Below are 23,507 nucleotides of genomic sequence, written 5' to 3'. Positions count from 1 at the left end.
ATAAGCAAGGACCTAGAACTCATGGGAACCCACATGGGCACTTGAAAAATATGTATTCTTTGTACAAAATCAGTCAAGCACTTAAACATCATTTATTCCATTAATAAGATCTTCTGTGACTTTAAATATAGGTATATTGTGTTCATGTTCATTTTCTTCTATTGGTGTTTTGCATCTTGCCAACAAACTAAGATGGAAATTTTTTAAATAAAAGAAAGGTGAAAATTAAATTGAAGAATGACATTAATATCAGATAGAATAGTCCTCAAGGCAAAAAGTATTATAAACAAGAATATTTTATATTTATTAAAGATTAGCTACAAATTGCATGCTAAATAATATAGCATCAAAAATATAAAATAGGTAATAAGGAATAAATTTTCCATGTGGATAAAGTGTGAGTAGTGAAAATAGAAAGTTTCTGAATAAAGGGAAATTTTCTGGATCCCACGGAGATCCCTCCTAGGGAGCCCACTCATTTAGAATTTAGTTCCTAAAGAAGCAAAAGGAGTGGGCTAGGATTGGAGCTCAGTGGTAGAGCACTTGCCTAGCATGTGTGAGGCACTGAGTTCAATACTCAGCACCACATAAAAATAAATAAAATAAATGGTCCACCAAAAATATATAATATATATATATATGAAAAAGAAGAAGCAGCAGCAACAGGATTCTTTTGGCATGTCCTGCCATCTCATCCTGGAACTCAGAGAAATAACACTTTGGGTTTGAAGAAAGAATAATGATGTAGAAATGCCTATGCTGTTTTAGTCATTCTAGGTGAAAAATATTTAGCTCAGAGAGTTTCTAGATTCTAAGCCAGACTGACTGTAGAACCCTGACTCTTTCCAGGGTACCATACTGTCTCATGGTTACTACCAGACTTCCCAGGAACCTATCCCATGTGCCACTCAAGAAAACACTGCTTGTTTGAAATGCCAAACTTCCGAAGTCTTATACAGCTTCAGTAATTATGTATGATCATTGTTGTCAGCTTTCAGGGAGCTAAGAACAAATTTGTACTGATATATTTGTATTTTTTCCTCTCTGTCTCTGTCTCTCTTTCTGCATTCTTAGTGTCTAAAACAGTAAAGCATATTCAGTTCATGGACATTCAATTCAAATACTCATCAGTGAGTACATATTTATTTAATTAGTGGATTATCTATCTTAGAAATCTATGACTCCATATCATCTAGCCATCTGCCCAAGCTAGAATTTTAAGAGACTTAGACTCTCCCCTTCTTTTTACTCCCTTCCCATAAAACCCATGACCAAGGGCTATGGATGTAGCTCGGTGGTAGAGCACTTGCCTATCATGTGGAAAACCCAAGGATTCACCCTAGTACTGCAATTTTTTAAAAAATCCATCACTAAGTCTTATGGATTTATTTCCTTAATAGCTCTTGCATTTGTCACCTTGCTCACTCCATATCTTCATCATCTAGTGCCTTTGTTCAGTCCCTCTCTGGCCACTGATTCATTTACCTCCCAACTGGTATCCATGCCTTTTCTCTCTTTCCCTCTAAGCCCATCAACACCAAAACAGTTAATACCACTCTTGCTGACAATCCCTAAATGTCTCCCATAATTCAAAATGATAGTCCAAATTCCATATTTATGAGTGGAGACACTTGATCTGGCCTACTTTCTAATTTTACTTCCTATCACTCTAAACATTCTTAGCTACAGCAGTACTGAACCAGGTACATTTTGCCAAGTGATGCTTCCATGCCTTTACACATATTCTCCAGTCAACCGAGAACATCTTTCCTTAACTTTTCTTTTGTCTCACTAAATTCTACAGACCCTTTGGAACTCAGCTCCTGCTGACTTTTTCAGAATACCCTCCCCCACTCTTAGAGTTGTGGGACTCTTCTGTGCTCTCAGAACCCTGTGTATTCTTGATACTTAAAACACTGTCCTGTCATTGCTGATGTACAAGCCTATCTCCTCTGTCACCCAGACTATGTGTAATCAAATGCAGAGATTCTTCTACTTTATTCTTTTGTAATTGCCAAAACCTAGCCTAGGATCTGGTCCATAATAGCTTTCAACTTAATAAGTGGTTATGTGATAAATTCATGAGGTCTTGTGGCCTAATAATGATGCTTTTATTTTCTAGCTACATGGTTCAGTGGCCTGGTGGCAGAATCCTGCATCGCCATGAGCTAGACACCTTTCTTGCACAGGCAGTGTCTACCCAGCTTTATGAACCAGATCAACTCCAAGAACTCAAGGTGATTTGATTCTACCTTTATTTAACTTTTTCCTGTACTGTAGGGTCTTTTTCTCCCGGAACGGGTGGGGGGGAATGAGTTCTGCAAGTAAGGATTGACTTACCTTAGTCAAATATACAAAAATCTGTCAGTAAAATCAAAAGATGCCTGCTATACTATCCCCATATTGATGGATGAAAATGGACAATAAAGATGGATATTATGCAAGGCAAATAAATCATGGCCCATAGACTATGTGTCCAACTCTCTTTGTAAAAAAATAACTTTTTGGCCAGGCACAGTAGTGTACAATTATAATCCCAGTGGCCTGGGAGGCTGAGGCAGGAGGATCACAAGTTCAAAGCTAGCCTCAGCAACAGCAAGACCCTGTCTCTAAATAAAATTTAAAAGGGCTGGGGATGTGGCTCAGTGGTTAAGCACCCCTTAATTCAATCCCTGGTACCAAACAATTTTCTTTTGTTTGGTGTCACTAAGTTGCTGAGCTTAGCCTTGAACATATGATCTTCCTGCTTTAGCCTCCTTGGTTTCTGAGATTACAGGTGTGCAGCATAATGCCCACCTCTGACTCTTATAAGAAGTACTATAGGAGACTTATCCTGGTATCCCTGCTTATTTCCGAATAAATGTCCATCCCCCCTTTAATAATACATACTGGGTACTAGGGGGAAGTATAGAAAAGCATGAGGAAGAAAAATAAGTCCACCATGTAATTGAAGGCAGTACAGGATGGTAGCATAAATGATAGGCTCTCAAGGAACGCTGCCTTCAGTTTGAATTCTGGCTTCATAATGTCCCAGCTGTGTGACATTGGACAGGCTACTTAAACTCTCTAGCTTTAGTTTCCTTACTTGTAGGATTTTGAGGATATTAAGTAAAATAATACATGTAAATAGTCTCTTGCATATTTTAAGTTCATAGTACTCAATAAATATTGCCTGTCAATGCAGAATATCCCAACCCCTGACTTCGGTAGCTATGTTCTTTTGAGGCCCTAAGGTAAACCAGAAGATTAAATGAATAAGATTTGCAAAACTGAGTTGGATTCAGTGACAACACATCTGTAGTCCCAGTTACTTGGGTGCTAGAGCAGGAGGATCCCCTGAGCCCAGGAGTACTAAACTGGGTAACAAGGAGAACTCTTCTCAAAAAAAAAAATAATACTTGGGGATAGGAGTGTAGCTCAAAGTTGTAGCACTTACCTAACATACAAGAGGCCCTGGGTTCAATCCCTTGCAATCTCTTGTACTAAAAAAAGAAAAATAGGGATCGGGATGTGGCTCAAGTGGTAGCGTGCTCACCTGGCATGCATGAGGCACTGGGTATGATCCTTAGCACCACATAAAAATAAAACAAAGATATTGTGTCCCTCTAAAAAACTAAAAAAATAAATATTTTTTTAAAATAAAAAAAGAAAAATACTTGTAAAATTTTAATTTAAACTGGGTACACTGTTGTATGTCTGTAATCCTATCTACTCTGAAGACTGAGGCAGGAGGTTCAAAAGTTCAAGGACAGCCTGGGCAAATTAGTAAGACCCTGTCTTAAAATTGAAAAAAATTAGCCAGGCACAATGATGCTCACTTGTAATCCCAGTGACTAGGGAGGCTGAGGCAGGAGGGTCTCAAGTTCAAAGCCAGCCTCAGCAACTTAGTGAGGTCCTAATCAATTTAGGGTTAATCACCTGTGGGTTCAATCTCTGATACAAAAAAAAAAATTAAGAGCTGGGATGTAGCTCAGTGGTAAAGCTCTTGACTCACCTTTATAAGGCTGTGGATTCAATCCCCAGTACAACAATAGCAAAAATCTTAATTTATTTCAGATCAACTATGGGAAAGATGCAATCATCCTAGGACAAAAAGTGTTTCCTTTTTGGAGTAAAGTAGTATGGCTGGATGGTAGAGCAGCTCCTGATGCCCAACCACATCTAGCAGGCACCTGAAAATACTTCCCTTTTTCCTATTGAAGCCATCTAACATACCAACTTGAGATAACCACTGTGAAAACTGTTGATGTTTTCTTCCAGTGGTTTTTGTGTGTGTGTTATGCTGAGGATTGACTCTTTCAGACTTTTGTCATGCATATTGATGTTTCTTAAGTAGTTGTAGCCACAGTTTCTGTGTATGCAGATTGAACCAACCACAGATGTATAATATTTTTTTAAAGTTGCATTAATACTAGATGTGTAAACTTTATTTCTTGTCATTATTCCCTAAATAATACACTATAACAGCTATTTACATTTCATCTACATTGAATATTAGGAATTATACATAATCTATATGCTATAAAGTATATAGGAGGATATGTGTAGGTTATGCAAATACAAAAGGGACTTGAATATATATGAATTTCATTATGCTTGTTGGGAACCAATCCCCAGTGATACCAAGTGATGACTATATTGTGTTTTTTCCCACAATATAACATATATTTTCTATAGGTTATAAATTTTAGTAAATATTTTATCATATGGATGTATCATTTAATTATTATAATGTTTATAGTTTTCCCCTGTTATGTGTAATGTTATAATTAGCATCTTTATGGATAAAATTTTATTCACATCTCTACTTCTTAGAATAGATTCTTAAAGTTGATATCCTCTAACCTTATGAGTAACTTTCAAGTCATCTCAGGGAAAAACATAGATAAAAGCTAATTGTGTATTCAAAGGTCTGTATTAAAAAGCACATGTTCAAATTTAACTGCAAGAATTAGCATGACAGAAGGGCCGGGGTGTGGCTCAGTGGTAGAGCACTTTCCTAGCATGTGCAAGGCTCTGGGTTCAATCCCCAGCACTGAAAAAAATAAAAAGAAAGAACTACTTTGTCAGGAATAAGAATAAATGTTATCAGTAACAGTACACGTTGAATATCCCTTATCAGCAATGCTTGGGGCCAGATTTGTTTTGGATTTCAGATTTTGTTTGGATTTTTAAGTATTACATATACCTAATAAGATATCTTGGAGCTAAGATCCAAGTCTAAACATGAAATGCACTTGTGTTGTATATGCTCATACACATAGCCTGGAGGTAATTTTCTATGATATTTTTAGGGTAACTGCATTTTGACTGTGACCTGTCATGTGAGGCCAGGTGTGGTTGTTTTCACCTGTGGGATCATGTCTGTGCTCAAAAAGTATCATATTTTGAAGCAGTTTAGATTTCAGATTTTCAGATTAGGGATGCTCAACCCTAGTTTGGGTTTTTTTTTTTTAAATTTTTTAGTTGTAGTTGGACATAATACCTTTAATTTTTTATTTATTTTTATGTGGTGCTGAAGATCGAACCCAGGGCCCAGCACGTTCTAGGCAAGCACTCTACTGCTGAGCCAGCCCTCAACCCTAGTTTTTTAATACTAATTTCTCCTCTGTGGTTGTTTCAGATTGAGAAACTGGATGCCCGAGGGATTCAGCTTGCTGCCCTCTTCATGAGTGGGGTCGACACAGCTCTCTTTGCAAATGATGCCTGTGGCCAGCCAGTCCCTTGGGAGCACTGCTGCCCCTGGATTTACTTTGATGGCAAGCTGTTCCAGAGCAAGCTCATTAAAGCAGGCCGAGAACGAGTATCCCTGGTTGAACTCTGCGATGGCCAGGTACCAGCACATTGGGCAGTTGCTGAGGGCCATCTCTAATCTGCTGAACGGGAATGAATGAATGGGCAGGGAGAAGAAAAAGAGCTGAAACATTGGAGAGGGAGGGAGCAGAAGTGGGAAAAGTGTTTCTAACCTTAACCTAATTGAACCAACATGGCCCCAAACCCCAAGTATAATCTTGTAATGTACATGTTATAAAATCATATGTTGAAAGTTTTTTTTAATGTTTTATTTTGAGACAGGGTCTTGCTAAGTTGCTTAGGGCCTTGCTAAATTGCTAAGGCTGGCTTTGAACTTGTGATCCTTCTGCTTCAGCCTCCTGAGCCACTGGGATTACAGGTGTGCACCACCATCCCAGCTTGTTGAAAGTTTTTGTATGAGCTTGAAGTAATCATGTCCTTTTTCATATTTCTTCCCCATGGAATACTCAGTCATAGTATATGCTTTTTCTCTAACTCTTAGGATTTCATTTCCCTTATTTACAAAAACTGTAAGTCACTTTTGCATGTGATGATCTTTTTTTTGTAATGAAACTGTTTAGAAATAGGTAAAGCAGATGAAAGGGTAGAAGTGGAAGAATTTTTACAGCCAAACTTTGGAAAAAGTGAGAAAAGACAAGGGAGTGGAAAGATTACTCACTCTTTCATCCATTTGGAGGGAATTAGCTGAGATTTTAGAGCAGGGGTCAGCAAGCTACTCAGTCTGCCTCCTGTTTTCTGCAAGACAGTCCATCCCCTGTTTTTGTAAATAAAATTTTATTGGAACACAGCCACATTCATTTGTTTGCATATCACCTCTGCTTTCATGCAACAGTGGCAGAGTGGAGTAATTGTGGCAGACACAGTGTGACACACAAAACCTAATATATTTACTATTTTACCCATTCCAGAAGAAGTTTGAGCCTAAGCAGAACTTAGGGTCTCCAATCCTGCAGATAGGGGAGAAAGTTGAAATTAAGGCTTCCTATATATCGGGTTTTTGTTCTTTTCTCTTTTACCTGATTCTGTTACCTGTCCCTTAAAAAATGACCTAACCTACCTACACAAGGACTTGTGTTCAATCCCCAACATTTCAAAAGAACAAAAGAAAGAAAATAAGATAAAAATAAATTATCTATCCTATTGCTGGCCATGTAAGAGACCATCAGTAAATTCTTATTGTTATATTTGTTTTCATTGGTCTAGTTAATGTGCCTCACAAACCCTCAGTCAATACTAATATGATTGGTAGTGTGGTTTCATGAGAAGAGTGAGGGCTTTGGTGTTAGATGGGCTTCTTGAGTGTGTGGCCTGAAGCCATTTAACTCCAGACGTCAATTCCCTTAATGGGAATAGAATTGTGAGGCCATACCTAAAGTGCTCAATAACTGAGCCTGAAACATAGGAGAAGTTTAAAAGATGGCAGCTGCTATTACTATTTTCTCCTTATTTGAAGGCTGACCTGGCAACCAAAGTGGAAAAGATGAGACAGAGTATCCTTGAAGGAGTCAACATGAATCATCCACCACCTTCTGCTCTACTTCCATCACCTACTTTTGTGCCTCCTATGGTGCCCTCTCTGTACCCTGTTTCACTTTATTCCCGAGCCATGGGTTCAATGCCACCTCCCCCTCAAGGAAGGAGCCGAGGGTTTGCAGGTCAGTATGTCAGAATGAGGTATTTACCATCCAATTCATTTCATAATAACCAACCAGTACTCATTGCTATTACAGAATTACCAGTTTCATATATATCATACTTCATTTACATTCTGTGCTCTGTTGTGGTAGTTTGAGGAGCATCCTATTTGAGATGGAGGGATGCAGACTGGGAAAGAAAGTCCTATGAATTCCCAGACCTCTCTCCATAGAGGTAGTTGGTCCCCAGGAATTTGACTTTAACCAACCAAACTCGCAAAGTGACTGACAGAAAAACCAGGATTGACTTTTTTATTTTGAGAACTACAATTCATATGAACTGGATCTGTATGTTTGCACAGAAGCTTGCAGGAAGAGCAGTAGGAATAAATGACCAATGGGAATAAATTATTTGATATAGCCATTTCTACTCTGGGGGTTGACCTGACACATTTCCCTTCCTTCTGCTCCAGAAGCATAGAGATAAATGTAAATATCATTGTTCATGCCTTCCAAAGGATTACAGGTTAGTAGGGGAAATAAATGCACAAATATACATACAAATACACACATATACATGTAAACATATACATATATGTATAAATTATGGTGACATTTGAGCTGCTCCTTAACAAGAAATCAACAAGCATGCTTAGGTAGCCCTAATATTTTAAGCAACCTGATATTTTTTGTTTGTTTGTTTTCTTTTTTTTTTAATTTTTTATTGTTGGTTGTTCAAAACATTACATAGTTCTTGATATATCATATTTCACACTTTGATTCAAGTGGGTTATGAGCTCCCATTTTTACCCCATATACAGATTGCAGAATCACATCAGTTACACATCCATTGATTTACATATTGCCATACTAGTGTCTGTTGTGTTCTGCTGCCTTTCTTATCCTCTACTATCCCCCCTCCCCTCCCCTCCCCTCCCCTCTTCTCTCTCTGCCCCCTCTACTGTCATTCATTTGTCCCCCTTGTATTATTTTTCCCTTTCCCCTCACTTCCTCTTGTATGTACTTTTGTATAACCCTGAGGGTCTCCTTCCATTTCCATGCAATTTCCCTTCTCTCTCCCTTTCCCTCCCACCTCTCATCCCTGTTTAATGTTAATCTTCTTCTCATGCTCTTCGTCCCTACTCTGTTCTTAGTTACTCTCCTTATATCAAAGAAGACATTTGGCATTTGTTTTTTAGGGATTGGCTAGCTTCACTTAGCATAATCTGCTCTAATGCCATCCATTTCCCTGTAAATTCTATGATTTTGTCATTTTTTAATGCAGAGTAATACTCCATTGTGTATAAATGCCACATTTTTTTTATCCATTCGTCTATTGAAGGGCATCTAGGTTGGTTCCACAGTCTTGCTATTGTGAATTGTGCTGCTATGAACATCGATGTAGCAGTGTCCCTGTAGCATGCTCTTTTTAGGTCTTTAGGGAATAGACCAAGAAGGGGAATAGCTGGGTCAAATGGTGGCTCCATTCCCAGCTTTCCAAGAAATCTCCATACTGCTTTCCAAATTGGCTGCACCAATTTGCAGTCCCACCAGCAATGTACAAGTGTACCCTTTTCCCCACATCCTCGCCAGCACTTGTTGAGCAACCTGATATTTTAAGCAACCTGTCTCCTGGTGAAACAGGATATTTTAATGGGAACCTTTTAACATGAAATAGCACAAGTCTGTGATCATGTGAGAGTGTCATTGCTATGTTGAATGTGTGTGTTGTTCATTGCTCCTCTCTTAAAAATGATCTTTTGGGGAATCACAAAATTCAGTATGGATGTTTAGTTCAAAGCTGGGCTAGATGAGCAGTGTGAAAGTCAGCTCTTCTTCAGTTGGGTAATAATCAAATCTTAAAATCCAGGAAACTAGCTATTTCATTACTTTAAAGTGGTTCTACAGATCTCTCCTCTGATTATTTGTTTTTATTTCATTTTGTTTTATGTTACCAGGGAGTGAATCCAGGGCCTTGCACATGACAGGCAAGTGCTCTACCACTGACCTATATCCCCAGCCTTTTTGTTTGTTTGTTTTGTTTTGTTTTTGAGACAGGGTCTAACTTGCTGAGTCTGGCCTGGAACTTATGATCCTCCTTCCTCAACCTCCAAGTAGCTGAGATTAGAGGCACATGCCACCACACCCAGCTCTTCTTTGATTCTTTGTGTGTTGTCTTTATTCTGTAAGTCTCAGAAGTCATCTTAATTATGGCCAACTTCTCAGGAGGTTGTCACCATTGTCCCAGCTACCAGTAATACTATAGTCTCCAGGTAGTGGTGGTCCATGGTAGCCTCCTTCCTCCCAAAAAGACACAGTAGAAATATAAATTTTCCTTGCCCCTTTTAAGAGTATAGTTCCTACCTCCTGGGATTCTCACTTTTATACAAACAAAGAGCTCTTCGCTAACTACTTGATTAATGAGTTAAGGGTTATTACCTTTGGGGTTTTTTTTCCCATAAACTAAAATGCCTATTAGAACCCTATACATATTCTTTGATGGCCATATTACAAACCTCAGCTATGCTTGTGGGTTTACATACACAGAGTTGGAATTTCCTCTGTCTTAAATAACTATATTACCATCCTGTCTTGAATGGTCCTGAGTTTCAATTATTACTTTTCTTGCTTTTTAATTATAAATTGCTGTTATTCTAGCTTCTTTTTTTTTCCTGTTTAGTTTGGTTGTCTGGCTAATTGTATAGTGGGTAGTGATACATATCTGTATCAAGAGTGGGTTTAACCTATAATTTTCTAGTAACTATATTTTAAGATATTATTCCAACAGATATTGAATTCTGACTTCAATATTCAACAGATATTGAATTCTTACTGCTGGGCTCTATAGTCAAAAATGAAATCACTCATACCTGTTATTAAAATGGATATATATATATATATATATATATATATATACACATACATATACAGATCTTTTACCACCTCCCCCTATATTTGCTTCCATCATGACTCCATGTTATTTGCATAGTCTTCTTATCAGAGAGAAATGGAGATAAGATTGTAGGACCTTGCACTTAGCATTCTTTGCTGCTGTTCCTCCTCTCTTGCCAGGTCTCCATCCAATCCCACCCCAAGGAGGAAAACTGGAGATTGCTGGTATGGTGGTGGGCCAGTGGGCTGGCAGCAGATCCTCCAGAGGCCGAGGATCCTTTGGCATGCAAGTGGTTTCTGTCGGTGGGCCAGGAAAGGGGTATGTATTCAAATGGGTTGGTATGAGCTAGTGTCAATCAAGGTGCCCTTGGGAAATGACCAGCTATTGAATCCTTCTATTATGGTAAGAGGCATTAACCAACTATCCATATTTAAAGCCAATTTTCTGTTTAGTTCAGCAAACATATACTAAATATTCTGTCTTGATGAAAAAAAGTTTTGTACTAGAGAAAGTGGAACAGTATAATACAGTATATGTACTATATGGTAATATAATATGAAAAGGACAGAAACATAGGTTTATAATAGTAACTGAGGAGGGGCATCTAACTAAGCTGTGTCAAACTTCCTAGAGGAGATGAGCAGCTAACCAAGTGAAAATGATATGGATGTGGGCTTTGTGTTTCTCATGATCATTTTTTCTCCCACTTGCTAAAGGCATGGAAAAGAGCAGACTGGTAGAGGATCCAAAGGACACAAAAAAGGAAATAAACAAGTAAGTACCTTTTGTCGAGACTCTTTATTTTCTGTTTGATAATCTTCTTTTTTAACTGAGTTGCCAGACATCACAGACATGGAAACCTGAGCTACTCAGGGAAGGAAGTTGTCATATCTTCTCCAGGCATTTGATTCCATTCCCCTCCTCTCTAAAAGTCTAGTGAGGGTTAACCTGCCTAGAACTCTTCCTGCAGGGCTGCAGAGGCACATCCTTAACCCTGAATGAGGCCACAAGGCAGATTCAAATGTGTCCTAAAGACCTGTGTCTAACATAGTATTTTCTACATAGATACAGAAAGGTACCAGAGTGTAATGAACAGTGTAGTTGCCTACAGTCTGCCTAAGCTTCTAAGGGGCCACCAGAAATGTTTGAACAGTGTTTTGCACTTTGCTGAATGTGGAAAAGGGAGGGGGCATTAACATTCTGCTTGTTTTTAAAATGTTTTTATTAGTGCATTATAGTTATACATAATAGTGGGTCCATTTTGACATAATCATACATGCGTAGAATATTATTTGCTCCATTTCAGTCCCCAGTACTTCCCCCTTCCCTCCTCTCATCTCTCCCCCTGTTCCCCTTCCTCTATTCTACTGGTATTCCTTCTATTTATTTGTTGATTTTTTTAATTGGATACACACACATACACACACACACACATATACTTTCACTGTGGTGTATTTATATATGTACATAATTTGGTCAATCCATTCCACAGTTCCTCTATTTCCTGTCCCTCCCTCTTCCTCCTAAATTCTCTTCCTCTACTCTACTGATCTTCCATCTATTTTCATAGGATACCCCCTTTTTATCCATATTTTCCTGTAGATTCCATGTAAGAGAGAAAACATTCAACTCTTGACATTCTGGGTCTCATGTTTTTCATTTAGCTTTATGATTCCATCCATTAACTGGCTAGTGAAATAATTTCACTCTTTATGGCTGAGTAAAACTCCATTGTGCATACATATCACATGTTCTTTATTCATTCCTCTGTTGGTAGTCATGTGGGCTGGTTCCATAACTTGGCTATTGTGAATTGTACTGCTAAAAACATTGAGATGCCTGTATTCTTATAGTATGCTAATTTTACTTCTTTTGAATAAATACCAAGGAATGAGATAGCTGGGTTACATGGTGGTTCCATTTCTAGTCTTTTGAGGAATCTCCATACTGATTTCCAAATTGGTTATACTAGTTTATAGTCCCACCAGCAATGTGTGAGTATAACTTTTCCCCTATATCCTCACCAGCATTTATTATTATTTGTGTTCTTTTTTTAAATGAGGTGCTAGGGATCCAAACCAGTGTCTCATACATGTTAGGCAAGTGCTCTTGCCACTAAGCTACAGCCCCAGCCCTATTATTTGTTTTTTTTTTTTTATTGTGGGTTGTTCAAAACATTACAAATTTCTTGACATATCATATTCCACACTTTGATTCAAGTGGGTTATGAACTCCCACCTTCACCCCATACACAGATTGCAGAATCACATCAGTTACACATCCATTGATTTACATATTGCCATACTAGTGTCTGTTGTGCTCCGCTGCCTTTCCCATCCTCCACCCTCCCCCCTTATTATTTGTATTCTTGATTATTATTGCTGTTATAACTAGAGTGAGATAAAATCTAGGTGTAGTTTTGATTTACATTTCCCTGATTGCTAGGGATGTTGATTCATTTTTTCATATATTTGTTGGCAATTTGTATTTCTTCTTTTGAGAAATGTATGTGTAGTTCTGCTTATTATTAATGACTCAGAAAGGTCTTAAACTTTCTTCCAATCTATGCCTTGAACTATATCATAGTTCCCACTGATCCTTATTAGACATTCCCCCCCACCTCAAAATATAGACTATGCGAAACTATTCCTGTACTGATCTAAAGTCTCATATAGGGGCTGTGCGTGCAGCTCAGTGATAGAGCACTTGCCTAGCACTTGCACAACTGAGTTCAATTCTCAGAATTACAAAATAAAAATCTGGTACTGAACTCAAAACTGCTAGGCTTCTCATAGTATTACAAAAAAAAACTCTTGAGGGCCTGCTCTCCACCAAGCCCCATACATTTTAAATGCAGTCTCTAATCCTAAGCAATTTTGTCATCACTTCTCAATAGTAAATCTACTCTCCTATATACCATCCACCCTCACTGCATCCAGGTTAATCCCCAACATCTAATGTTTCCTCAAAGAATAAAAATTTTCTTTAATGTTATTTTAAGCAAAAATTGAAGCTGGAATATCACACAAAGCATTTTATAATGCACCCAAAGTTAGAGAGCAGTGATTTTGGGAGAAAGTACTGTACCAGTGATCTACATCCTCAGCTCCACTATTTTGGGAGTTTTTTAAAGCTGCTCACCTTTTTCCAGAAACTGCTCACTAAGGTAAAAAGGATTGCAGCTAGATGGAAAATTAGTCAGCCACATAGGTTTCCACAAGAAGATACAGTTTTGGTGAATTCACCATGATTCAGGATTTGATCCTCAGCTGTAAAATCTGAAAAAAATCTTCTAATTTTAGCACAAAAGGAGTAGATCAATTTCTCTGTGATTGACTCATACCATCCAGGATCACAAAAGAGTCAATACCACTTACGTTATGACTGGGCAGTAGGGGAAAAGGAAGGAATTAAGAGATAAGTACTAGTAAGTACTGATTTATGATAAGAAATTATTATTACAATGTATTGCACACATGCTCTTTTGGAGTCACTCTTAAAAATGTATGAGCTCTGGCTGGGGTTGTAGCTCAGTAGTTGAGTGCTTGCCTTATATGCGTGAGGCACTGGGTTCCATCCTCGGCACCACATAAAAATAAATAAATAAAACAAAGATATCATGTCCATCTACAACTAAAAAAAACAGTTTTAAAAAATGTATGAGCTCATCAAAGCCACATGAATACCCTGTAAGGTACTTATTACTCCCCATTTAAAATAAGATGAAACAGAGGCCCAGAAAAATGAAGGACCTTGCCACAACTTATCCATCAAGTCAGTTATCAGAGATAACATTCCTGTCTAAGCTAACTGATTCCAGAGCCCTGTCCTGAATTGATGCCAACACAGCATAATGACTCATTGTTAAAGACAAAAGTCAGACCCAGGTCTGGCTGACTGTAGTGCACATATCCTTAACCATTACTGCCAGAAATTTCTTTCTCTAAGTTTAAAATAGAAGAGAGACTACAGTATTAGAAATTTTCTTGGGGCCATAGAATCAGAATAATGATGTTAGTTACCATTTGAGTTGTGCAAGACACAACATGTTCTAAATGCTTTACATGGAGTGTCTCATTGAATCCTTACAGGAACCTATGAAGTATATACTATTAGTCTCTATTTTACAGATGAAGAAAGTGACAGAAAACAAGGGATGGCAGGGATCTTAAGTTTCTTGTAGATATGATTCCTTCTATTCTAGACAGAAATCCTTGTGTTGACCTTGTTTTTAGCTAAGGCATCTTCACTAGACGGAGCTGCTGCTACCTTGCTGACTCGCCTTTTATGCAGTCACACTTTCTCCAGGGCATGAGATAATTAATTATTCTAGCCTACTAAATCTTATTCTATAGTCCTCTCTTCTGAGATCATCATTGTTTTATATGTTCTCAAGTTATTAAGTCACTTGTTTCTAATGTTTTTATTTCTTTGTGGACTCCCTCAGATGGCTCACTCCATCCTTTGTGTGGATTTTACTAGTTTCATCTTATTTCCATTTTCTTGAGCAACACTTCTTAGTAGCCTCCATGTTGTATAGACCTTTAAGCCCAAGGATTTAGCTTTGCATCAGGCTTTGCAATTTACCGGTTCTGTGGCCTTGAGCAAGTTACTTAACCTCATGCCCTAGTTTCCTCATGAATATAATAGAGAAAATATTATCTACCTTGCAGGGTTGTGAGGATTAAATGAGATGACATATGTAAGGTGTGTAGCACAGAGCCTGGAACATGGGAAGTACTCAATGAAAATTAGTAGGTTTTATTTATAATCAACCACAAATTCAACAGGTATTAGCTTTCCATTATGTATTGTACCTTATTGGAAAGAACAAGGCCTCTGGGCTCAAACAGGCTTGGATACAAATCTAGGCATACCAGTGACCTTAAGCAAGTCATTTTATTGTTTTTTGTGGGGGAGAGACTCTATTGTCTTATCTAGAAAATGAACAGGAGACTGTATAGCATGTCCAACCACATGGTAATCAGAAACTACTGTTATTCCTACTAACATTCATCAAGAATCAGCACTAGCCCACAAGGTAATGCAGTTAATGTCATTTGCAATAGCAGTTAACATTCTTGGGATTAAAAGAAAAATAAGTGATTATTTTTAGTTATAAGAAGAACCAATAAAAATTTAAAAAGAGAGGGAAATGCTGATTACACTGATTTGATCAGTGCATACTGTAAGCATTTGTTGAAATATCACACTGTCTCATTAAATATGTATAATTTGTAATTAGATAAAATAAATAAAAATTTTAAAAAGATCCTCTGGTAGTTAAAATGGTAAATTTTATGTTATATTTTTACCACAACAAAAATTAAAATTAAAAAATAAGATTCTGTGGAATATTACACATAAATCTGTTTTTTTCTTTTCCTTTTATTTATACAACCAATCACAGCATTAGACTATTTTGCATGGAAGTTGAGAGACTAGAGGCTGACACAAATGAAGAGGAATTCTGGTCCAACCACTTTCTATCTTAAGCAAGTTACTTTCATCTTCCTGAGACTCAGCTTCTTTGTTTATAAATGGGACATCATAATATCTACCATTTAGATCACTATAAGTATTAAAAAAATAAAACATGCCAGGGGTATATTGGCTCACACCTGTAAACCCAGCAGCTCAGGAGGCTGAGGTAGGAGGATTGCAAGTTCAAACCCAGCCTTGGCAACTCAGTAAAGCCCTGTATAAGACCCTGTCTCTAAATAAAAAAAAAAAAATTAAAGGGCTGAGGATATGGTTCAGTGTTTAAAGTGCCCCTGAGTTCAATCCCCAGTACTAGGGAAAAAAAAAAGAAGAAAAAAAATATATCGTAAAGTTTGGTAAGCAGTACCTGTGTCATTATTGTGTTATCATTGCCATCAGATTTTAGTCAGATCAATCTGTTTTACCCTAAATTCTCAGGCAAGTATCAGAATACTATCCTGATAGTATTGATATCCAGTGTCAAGCTTTAATCTGTGTTGTATTTTTAAAGAACTGAACCAACTTCCTCAGGTTTGTTTATGAACATATTTGGGAATGGCTAGCCAGTTTGAGATTAACATTTCCACTGAGCATCTATCTCTGTTTTTGACAGGGCTCTTCAGATGGAATTTCTAAATCCCTGGAGCTTCGTCAAGGGCGGTCCCGCTCACAGGTAAACGGAAACAATGGCACATTGATCAAGGAAGAGAAGAGTGATCATCGTCTTCCAGCTCCATCACAATGTGCCTTATCCAGAGACAGCAACGTGTGTAATAATGGTAACCGCTGCCTCCCTGTGAAGAATGGGGAGAAGAACCGCTTACAAGAGCAAAAACTAGAAACTGTGGCACAACGGAAAGAGGAATGACAAGCTGAAGATGGCTTCACCAGTCAGGAAGAGGGGAAAACTATACTTTTCTGATTCTAGGCCCAAGTTAGAGGAGGCTATAAATGCTTGCCCTAGATTTATCCAGGATTTTGATAAGATATCCTATTGAATTCATCTATTCCCCTTCTCTATCTTATTCTGGGTCCCCCGACCTAGGACCCAGGGAATTTCTGGTTAAAGGTGAATAGCAACAAAACTAGTTTCAATTCTCAAATTTAATATAATAGTACCAATATTCTCTTTATCTCCTCTGGGAGGCTAGTAAGGCAGTAACTGTCAGAAAGCAGGTGTTATCATGTAAAGTCCTATATAAAAGTTCCAGCTTTGGTTTTCTGAGTATCTATCATGGCATTCATTTGCAGACTTACGTGATAAACCTGTGGGGTCAAGGGAACAGCTGTCTATGGCTTGCTCACTATTTTTCCTCTATGAAATGAAGGGGCTGACCTTGATATATAATCAGTATCCACTTCCTCCTCACTCTTTCTCCCACCTCACATACCCCAGGATTTTTGTATACCACCTCTAGCTCTGGCCTGACAATCAGATAGGTAGATGTTTTCAGGGAAGTGAGTAGTATTGGTTATTTTATTTTATCTTATTTTATTTTATTTTTTATTTTATACACTTAAAAAAACTACCAATGGCCTTTGTACTGGGAGATTCAAGTGAGTCGGAAAAGTACTGGGCAGATTTTTCCTGCCTCTCAACCAGTGCATTGTTTGTAAAATAGAAGATGTGGTGCAGTTCACCCACTCTCTGCTGCCCACACCCTGAAAGGGTGGGAATCAATGTTATGAAACTGAGTACGAAAGGGACTCAAAAGACTCTGTGTGTATGTGTGTGTGTATGTGTGTGTATGGGTGTGTGGGTGGGTGTATATATGAATGCGTGTATCTATATGCATACACATACCCTTTATATAAAGAGACAGATCTATTTATCTATACATATTTTATATATATATATATATATATAAGTGTGTGTGTGTATATGTGTATGCATACACATACATACATACATGGTGATGTCCCAGAAGATTTACTGAATTTCCCAGAAATGCTTCCACTGCTATGGAGTGGTGGGTTTCAAAAGATCACACTTTAAATCTAAAATCCTTACTAAGTCACAGCCCATTGCAATTATGAGAAGATGGGCTACTCTAAATCAGACACAAAGTACTCTCCAGAGATTGCCTGTTCAGAACAACACTTGGGTTGTTACAAGCTTAATCTTGAACAGAGCCCTCACATCCCATATGGTGAAAACAGGAGGTTGGAATGGGATTGGGAAGAGTTGAGTGTTTCTTTAAGAAGGTTTAGAGAGAAAAGGAGGATGGGAGGTAATTACCATTCGAAAGTGCTTTCAGCCAATTTGAAGCAAATCTCTTCTGGAACTCCAACATCAAATTGGCTTCAGGTGAGAATAGATAGACCTGAAATCCCTGAAGGAGGGAAGACTAACATTGGAAAGATGGGGTAGGGAAGTGTGAGGAAATTTGACAATTTGATTTTACATGCCTAGATTGTTTCATTTGTTCATTGACATTTTGACTACCGGATCTTTTCATTTCCTTTGCAAGGAAGACTTCAGAGGACTCTGTCCTGGGCCTTGGGAAGCATTCTGTAAAAGATTCTTAGCCCCCCATGTGGCTAGGATCTGCCCAGGATAAAGAGGCTGTTCCTCCTTGCTGGAGATAATCTTGAGACAACTTTACATTTCCAGTTTCCCTCCTTGGACAGCCAAAATATGAGGGGTGGAAACATGGCTTATAACAAATTAGCATCGTATCTTCATTCAGGAATTGAGGCTTCCAGCCTCACACACCTCCTTTTGGGCTTTATGATATTCTTGCCCAAGAAGTACCATTTCTACTAGACTATAACTGACTATAGACTTCTAGCAGGGTTCTCTCTTTTTGAAAAAAAAAAAAAAAAAAAAACCCATGCACCTTAACCCACAGCAGGTCCTTGGTGATTTTATTTTTTCAGACCAGAAGGCTGCTAATTGCCCACTTACAATGACAATATGAGAAATTGAAAACAGTCTCAGACTGTTTAATCCTAGTCTGGCCCAGTTTACTAGAAGCCACAAATTGCAGAGGGAAGGAGCCCTGGAGTGCCTTGTCCCCTGCCCAGATACTTCTTACATAAACCAAAGAAGGATGACAAGAGTGTACACCTTGCCAGATATAAGCAGTAACAAAGTGTACCAAAACCTCTTTGGAATTAGCTCCCCTGATTTAGTACCCCTACTTCTCTTGGACCATCCCAACCTTTTGCCAACATCTTGAAGGTTAGGACTTCTGTATCCACCAAGGGAGGGAATTTGTAGTAAATTTAGGTGGCTTGGAATTTTCTTTCTGAGCCACGGAGGGATGAATCCTTTGGAGCTCTAAAAGTAATCAGAATCACTGAGCTGTAAGTGAATGAATATATGAATATATATATATATATATATATATGCATATATATACATATAATATATTCATTTTATAATAGGAAGTACTTGGAGTTAAATGTAAGGTATCTTTTCAGTTGCTGTTCTGTGCATCTTGAATCTTATCTAACACAATCAGATGACAGTATTGTTAACTCTCACAGCATTAAGAAGACTTCTTATTTTGTAGGCATTCACTGTGAGAGGCAAAATTGCTGCTTTGACAAAGATGATTCCAGTTTGCCAAAAGGCTTGCTTTTCTCCCTTCCACACACCTCTACTATCCTCCAGCCTGGCCCAGGGTGAAACAAGTGGTTTACCTGCAACCGTGACTTTTATTTGAATTCAGCATTTTGAGTTAGAAGATTACAAGAAAGAAAATAAAGGGCCATATGCCTAGATTTTCATTTATCTGCCAAAATGCACAACTTCAAAGCCAGAAAAACTAAGGTTCATTGCTGGGAGTTGAACTTTTTCTAATTGGAGGACAAATTGGGGATGGTAGGGTCTGATCTTGGAGAGACTATCATCCTTCACTTGAGGTTCCTTTTCTAACTGTGATGTGGTCTCTCTTGAACAGAGTCATGTTGGAACTCTCAGAAATGACCCACTTACCTTGTAGGACCACGAGCAAAAACACCCTGGTGGTGTAAAGCCACTGATCCCCAAGGACTTGTAGTCCTTGATTTCTGCTGGTGTGTCTTGGGATCAGTCTATAAATCTTACCCATTTTTAGTGGCCAGTCTGGTCTGGACCAGGCCTGACAAACTTCTGCACATTTGCATCATTTTCATTCTGAGCCAGTAGGACATTGGGTAGACTAAAGCCCAAGAAGTGGTACTTGCTTTGGCTAGGGACATTTGATTTTTGTCTCCATCTTGATTTTCTGACATTGTTAGCCAAGTCACAATAACCTTTTTTGATCACTGGGAAAGCCAGACAAGACATTAAGGGAGGGTGGTTAAGGTGGGGTGGGGGGGGCAGGAATGCTTATGTAGGGTAGAAAGAATATGGGAGTAGCTGTTTGGTTATGGTGATTCAGTCCTTTGGAACCTTAGAAGGCTCCTGTGGGCATGTCAGTGCCACCATGTCAGCCTCTAAGCCCCCCACTCCTTTGAAATGACAATACAAGTAGACCACAGTTTAAAGTAGTTAGTATAATTCTACTAAGGTTTAATCATTATACTTGTTCACTTCCTGATGCATATTTCCTAAATATGCTTGGGGTTCAGGGTGTGGGGGGGAAATTGTCACTGTTCCATTGTGTGTCACCTATATTTTTCTCCCTCTGGTGACTTTGGCATCTTCTTATTTGACTTTCTCTTTTCATTTCCCTTGGCTTATTGCAGTAGTCTGCTGGTGCAGGTAGAGAGCTCAGTGCACCTATTCCCCTATTACTGTTAATTATCTTCAGTATTGTCCAAGGTTATTTTGATGTTCTAAGAAAATAATGTCATTTTTTTACAAAATTATCTTCTCCGAGTTAAAAGCAAAATAAAACATCCCCTGTGCTAGGGTGCCCATTTCAGCTTTTGATATTGCCCCCTGTACTTTTTATAGATGCTCTTTTGTCCGTGTTGGTAGTAACTAATGACTAGTGAATTTTCATGTAAATGAAGCAAATTAAATATTTCAGATTTTATTAATCTCATAACCCTGCCAAATCTGATGACTTCATTTTAATTACTTCCCAGAAGGCACTTCCCCTCCTACCTTTTATTTTATTCTATTCTATCTTTAGACTAACACACTAGGTAAAGAAACTTTAACTGCAAGGAGTCAGTGATTTTTTTAGTGTTCCCTGATAAATGATGTTATTGACAAAAGTAAGAAATTCTTTCATTGTTTTTTCCTGTGTTACTATCTCTTCTCCTGTGCTCTTGACAGTGTGTTTAGTGGATGGATAATACGTATTTCTCTTTCCCACTCCCAGATTCCAAATTCCCTGCCTTTTTGGCCCACCTCACCACAAAAGCTCCATAGTTTATTAATGTAAGTTTGAATGGATGCTTCTTTGGGGAAACTGCAGGAGTTAATGGAAATGTTTCAGAAAGGAACGAGACTGTCTCAGGAGTTGTTCTGTGATGGAATTTGGTCTGTTGTTTTGTTAATGCTGATGGAAAGAAACTTACAGCGCTTAATAAAAATCTATTCTTTTAGTAAAAATATTGTGGAACAATTTTGGGTGTGTGAAGTTTGATTTCTTCTCCCATCTCTGGATCCCTTTCTACAAAGGGGGAAATACTTGTCTCAATTCAGAAATGTTGCACAGAAATTGTGGAGTCTGTAGAATATCAGGCTAAGAGATCCCATATAAGAATAATCAAAAGGAAGAGAATATTTAGCTTCATGGTTAACTTCTTTATTTGGATGTTCTACAGGCACCTTTGACTCGACATTTCCCAAACAGAACCTGTCCTTTCTTCTGAAGTCTGCTCCTCTCCATGAGTGACACTCCCATCTACTCAATTGCCTGAGCCACAAACTGACCTGGGGTTAGTCATCCTAGAGTCATACCTTTCCCTCATTTCTCAAATCTAATTGGTAATAAGATCTGCTGATTACACTCAACTATCTTTCTATTTCTCATCTCTCTCCTCTTTCCTGTCCCTGCTCCTGTGGCCTGATTCAGGCCTTATCATGTCTCACCTGGACTGATGCCAGTTGCTCCCCTGTCTTACTCCTAACCAGGCAGTTGTAACCAACATTTTGTGTCTGAGTGAATGTACTTTTTTTCTGATTAAAAGGGCCTATACCTTTTTTTTCAGTTTTTTTAAAGGAATCTATGACAAAAGAAAGTTAAGCACCATTGCTTTAATCCACCATGCTTATCAGCTTCCAGAGTAATCTGTCTTTCTAACACCATGCTCAACAACTTCCATGGTCCCTTCATTATCTGGCCTCTGACCACTTCTCTAGCCTCATTTCCTTCCTTCCCTACTGCACCCAGTGATAATAAAGTGCATCTCATACACATTAAGCTGTTAATATCTGCTTCTTCTCATTTGCTTGTACCATTGTGTAGAATGCCTCTCTCCCTTTGTTTCTGATGCAGTCTCTACTTATTCCCCAAGATTCAGCTCATGTCTTTGACTCTTCGTGATCCCCAACTTGGGATCCCTATACAGACTCATCACAGCCAGCCTCTGTGCACTTTGCTGCCTCTCTTCCTCAGATGGAATGTGAGAGCAGTGTCCATGCTTAACTATTTCTGTGAGTTTGGCACCTACTGCACAGCATGCACTTAGTAAGCATTCAATAACTAAATCAAGGACAGCCAAAACACATTTGAAAGTGTGCTTTGGTACAAAGTGGATTGTAGACATTTTGAAGCAAAGGATATGTTGGTGGCAAGAACACAGGAAGATTGAGTATGAAGGTTCATTCCTGAATGGTATTCATTTAGATGTATTTTAAAATTGGCTCTGAGAAAAAGGAGCTCTGAGTCACCTTTGAGCAATAGAGGGATGCTTTGAGCAGAGTCTGAAGCCAGGACTCCAGGGCATTCTTCTTACCTTCCAGCTTCTGCTGAATGATGAATGACACTAGCTGAGCTTGGCCTCACTGATCACTCTGTGCCTTATACATAAAAATTATAAAAGGAAACAGATGAGCCTGAAGGGGAGCATTCGAGGCCTACTGAAGCTTGCAAACACTTCATCCTTAAATGAAAATTCTATTATTTATAACATACTTTGTTTTAGTTAGATTCACACATGTCTTTTCCTAGCCTTGGATCTATGGTGGGAGTTGGGACTCAGAATTCAATAGTAGGAAATCCTTAGCATTTGGCTTTTGAAAGTTAGTTTATTGAGGGTCTATTTTTTTGGTTTTGGTTTGGGTTTTGTTTGTTTGTTTGTTATTTTGTTTTGTTTTTTGGTACCAGGGATTGAACCCAGGGGCACTTAACCACTGAGCTATATCCCCAGGCCTTTATATTTTTTAATTTTGAGATAGGACTCACTAAATTGCTGAGGCTGGGTTGGAACTTGCGATCCTGCCTCAGCCTCCTGAGCCTCTACAATTACAGTCATGTGTGCACCACCATGACCAGCAGTGTTAGGCTCTTGAACATTATTTCTAATCCTCAAACAACACTGCAAAGTAAGTATTGTCTGCACTTTACATATGAAAAAAAAATTCAGTAATGCCCAAATCTGGGTTCTAAGTTTGTTTGTCTTAATAGATAATCCATTTCTGCCTGCTCAATATTCCTCTTTGGTAATCTTGAGGTGCATGTTTTTAACCATTACTACCAAAACCTTCTTTCTCTAAGGTCAAGCCACAAGGGAGGCTACAGTATTAGATATTAACATCATTTGCAACTTAGCAAAACTCCGTCTGAAAATTAAAAAAT

At 38.3% G+C, this 23,507-nt stretch overlaps 1 protein-coding gene across 1 annotated transcript in view; it reads left to right on the top strand.

The window, feature by feature from the left end:
- The window catches only part of Fam120c (family with sequence similarity 120C), a 125,369-nt gene extending 104,040 nt beyond the window's left edge, over nt 1-21,329 (top strand). The window contains exons 12-17 of the mRNA XM_015506510.2: nt 2,123-2,237; nt 5,624-5,833; nt 7,268-7,469; nt 10,521-10,659; nt 11,058-11,115; nt 16,436-21,329. Coding sequence (XP_015361996.1) covers nt 2,123-2,237; nt 5,624-5,833; nt 7,268-7,469; nt 10,521-10,659; nt 11,058-11,115; nt 16,436-16,690 — 979 coding nt within the window. The 3' untranslated portion in view covers nt 16,691-21,329. The remainder of the gene's footprint in view (nt 1-2,122; nt 2,238-5,623; nt 5,834-7,267; nt 7,470-10,520; nt 10,660-11,057; nt 11,116-16,435) is intronic.
- Nucleotides 21,330-23,507: the final 2,178 nt, after the last annotated feature.

The sequence above is a fragment of the Marmota marmota genome, unplaced genomic scaffold (assembly GCF_001458135.2).
Source record: "Marmota marmota marmota unplaced genomic scaffold, marMar, whole genome shotgun sequence".
Lineage (NCBI taxonomy): Eukaryota > Metazoa > Chordata > Mammalia > Rodentia > Sciuridae > Marmota > Marmota marmota.
This window is presented reverse-complemented; position numbering and strand designations above follow the sequence as displayed.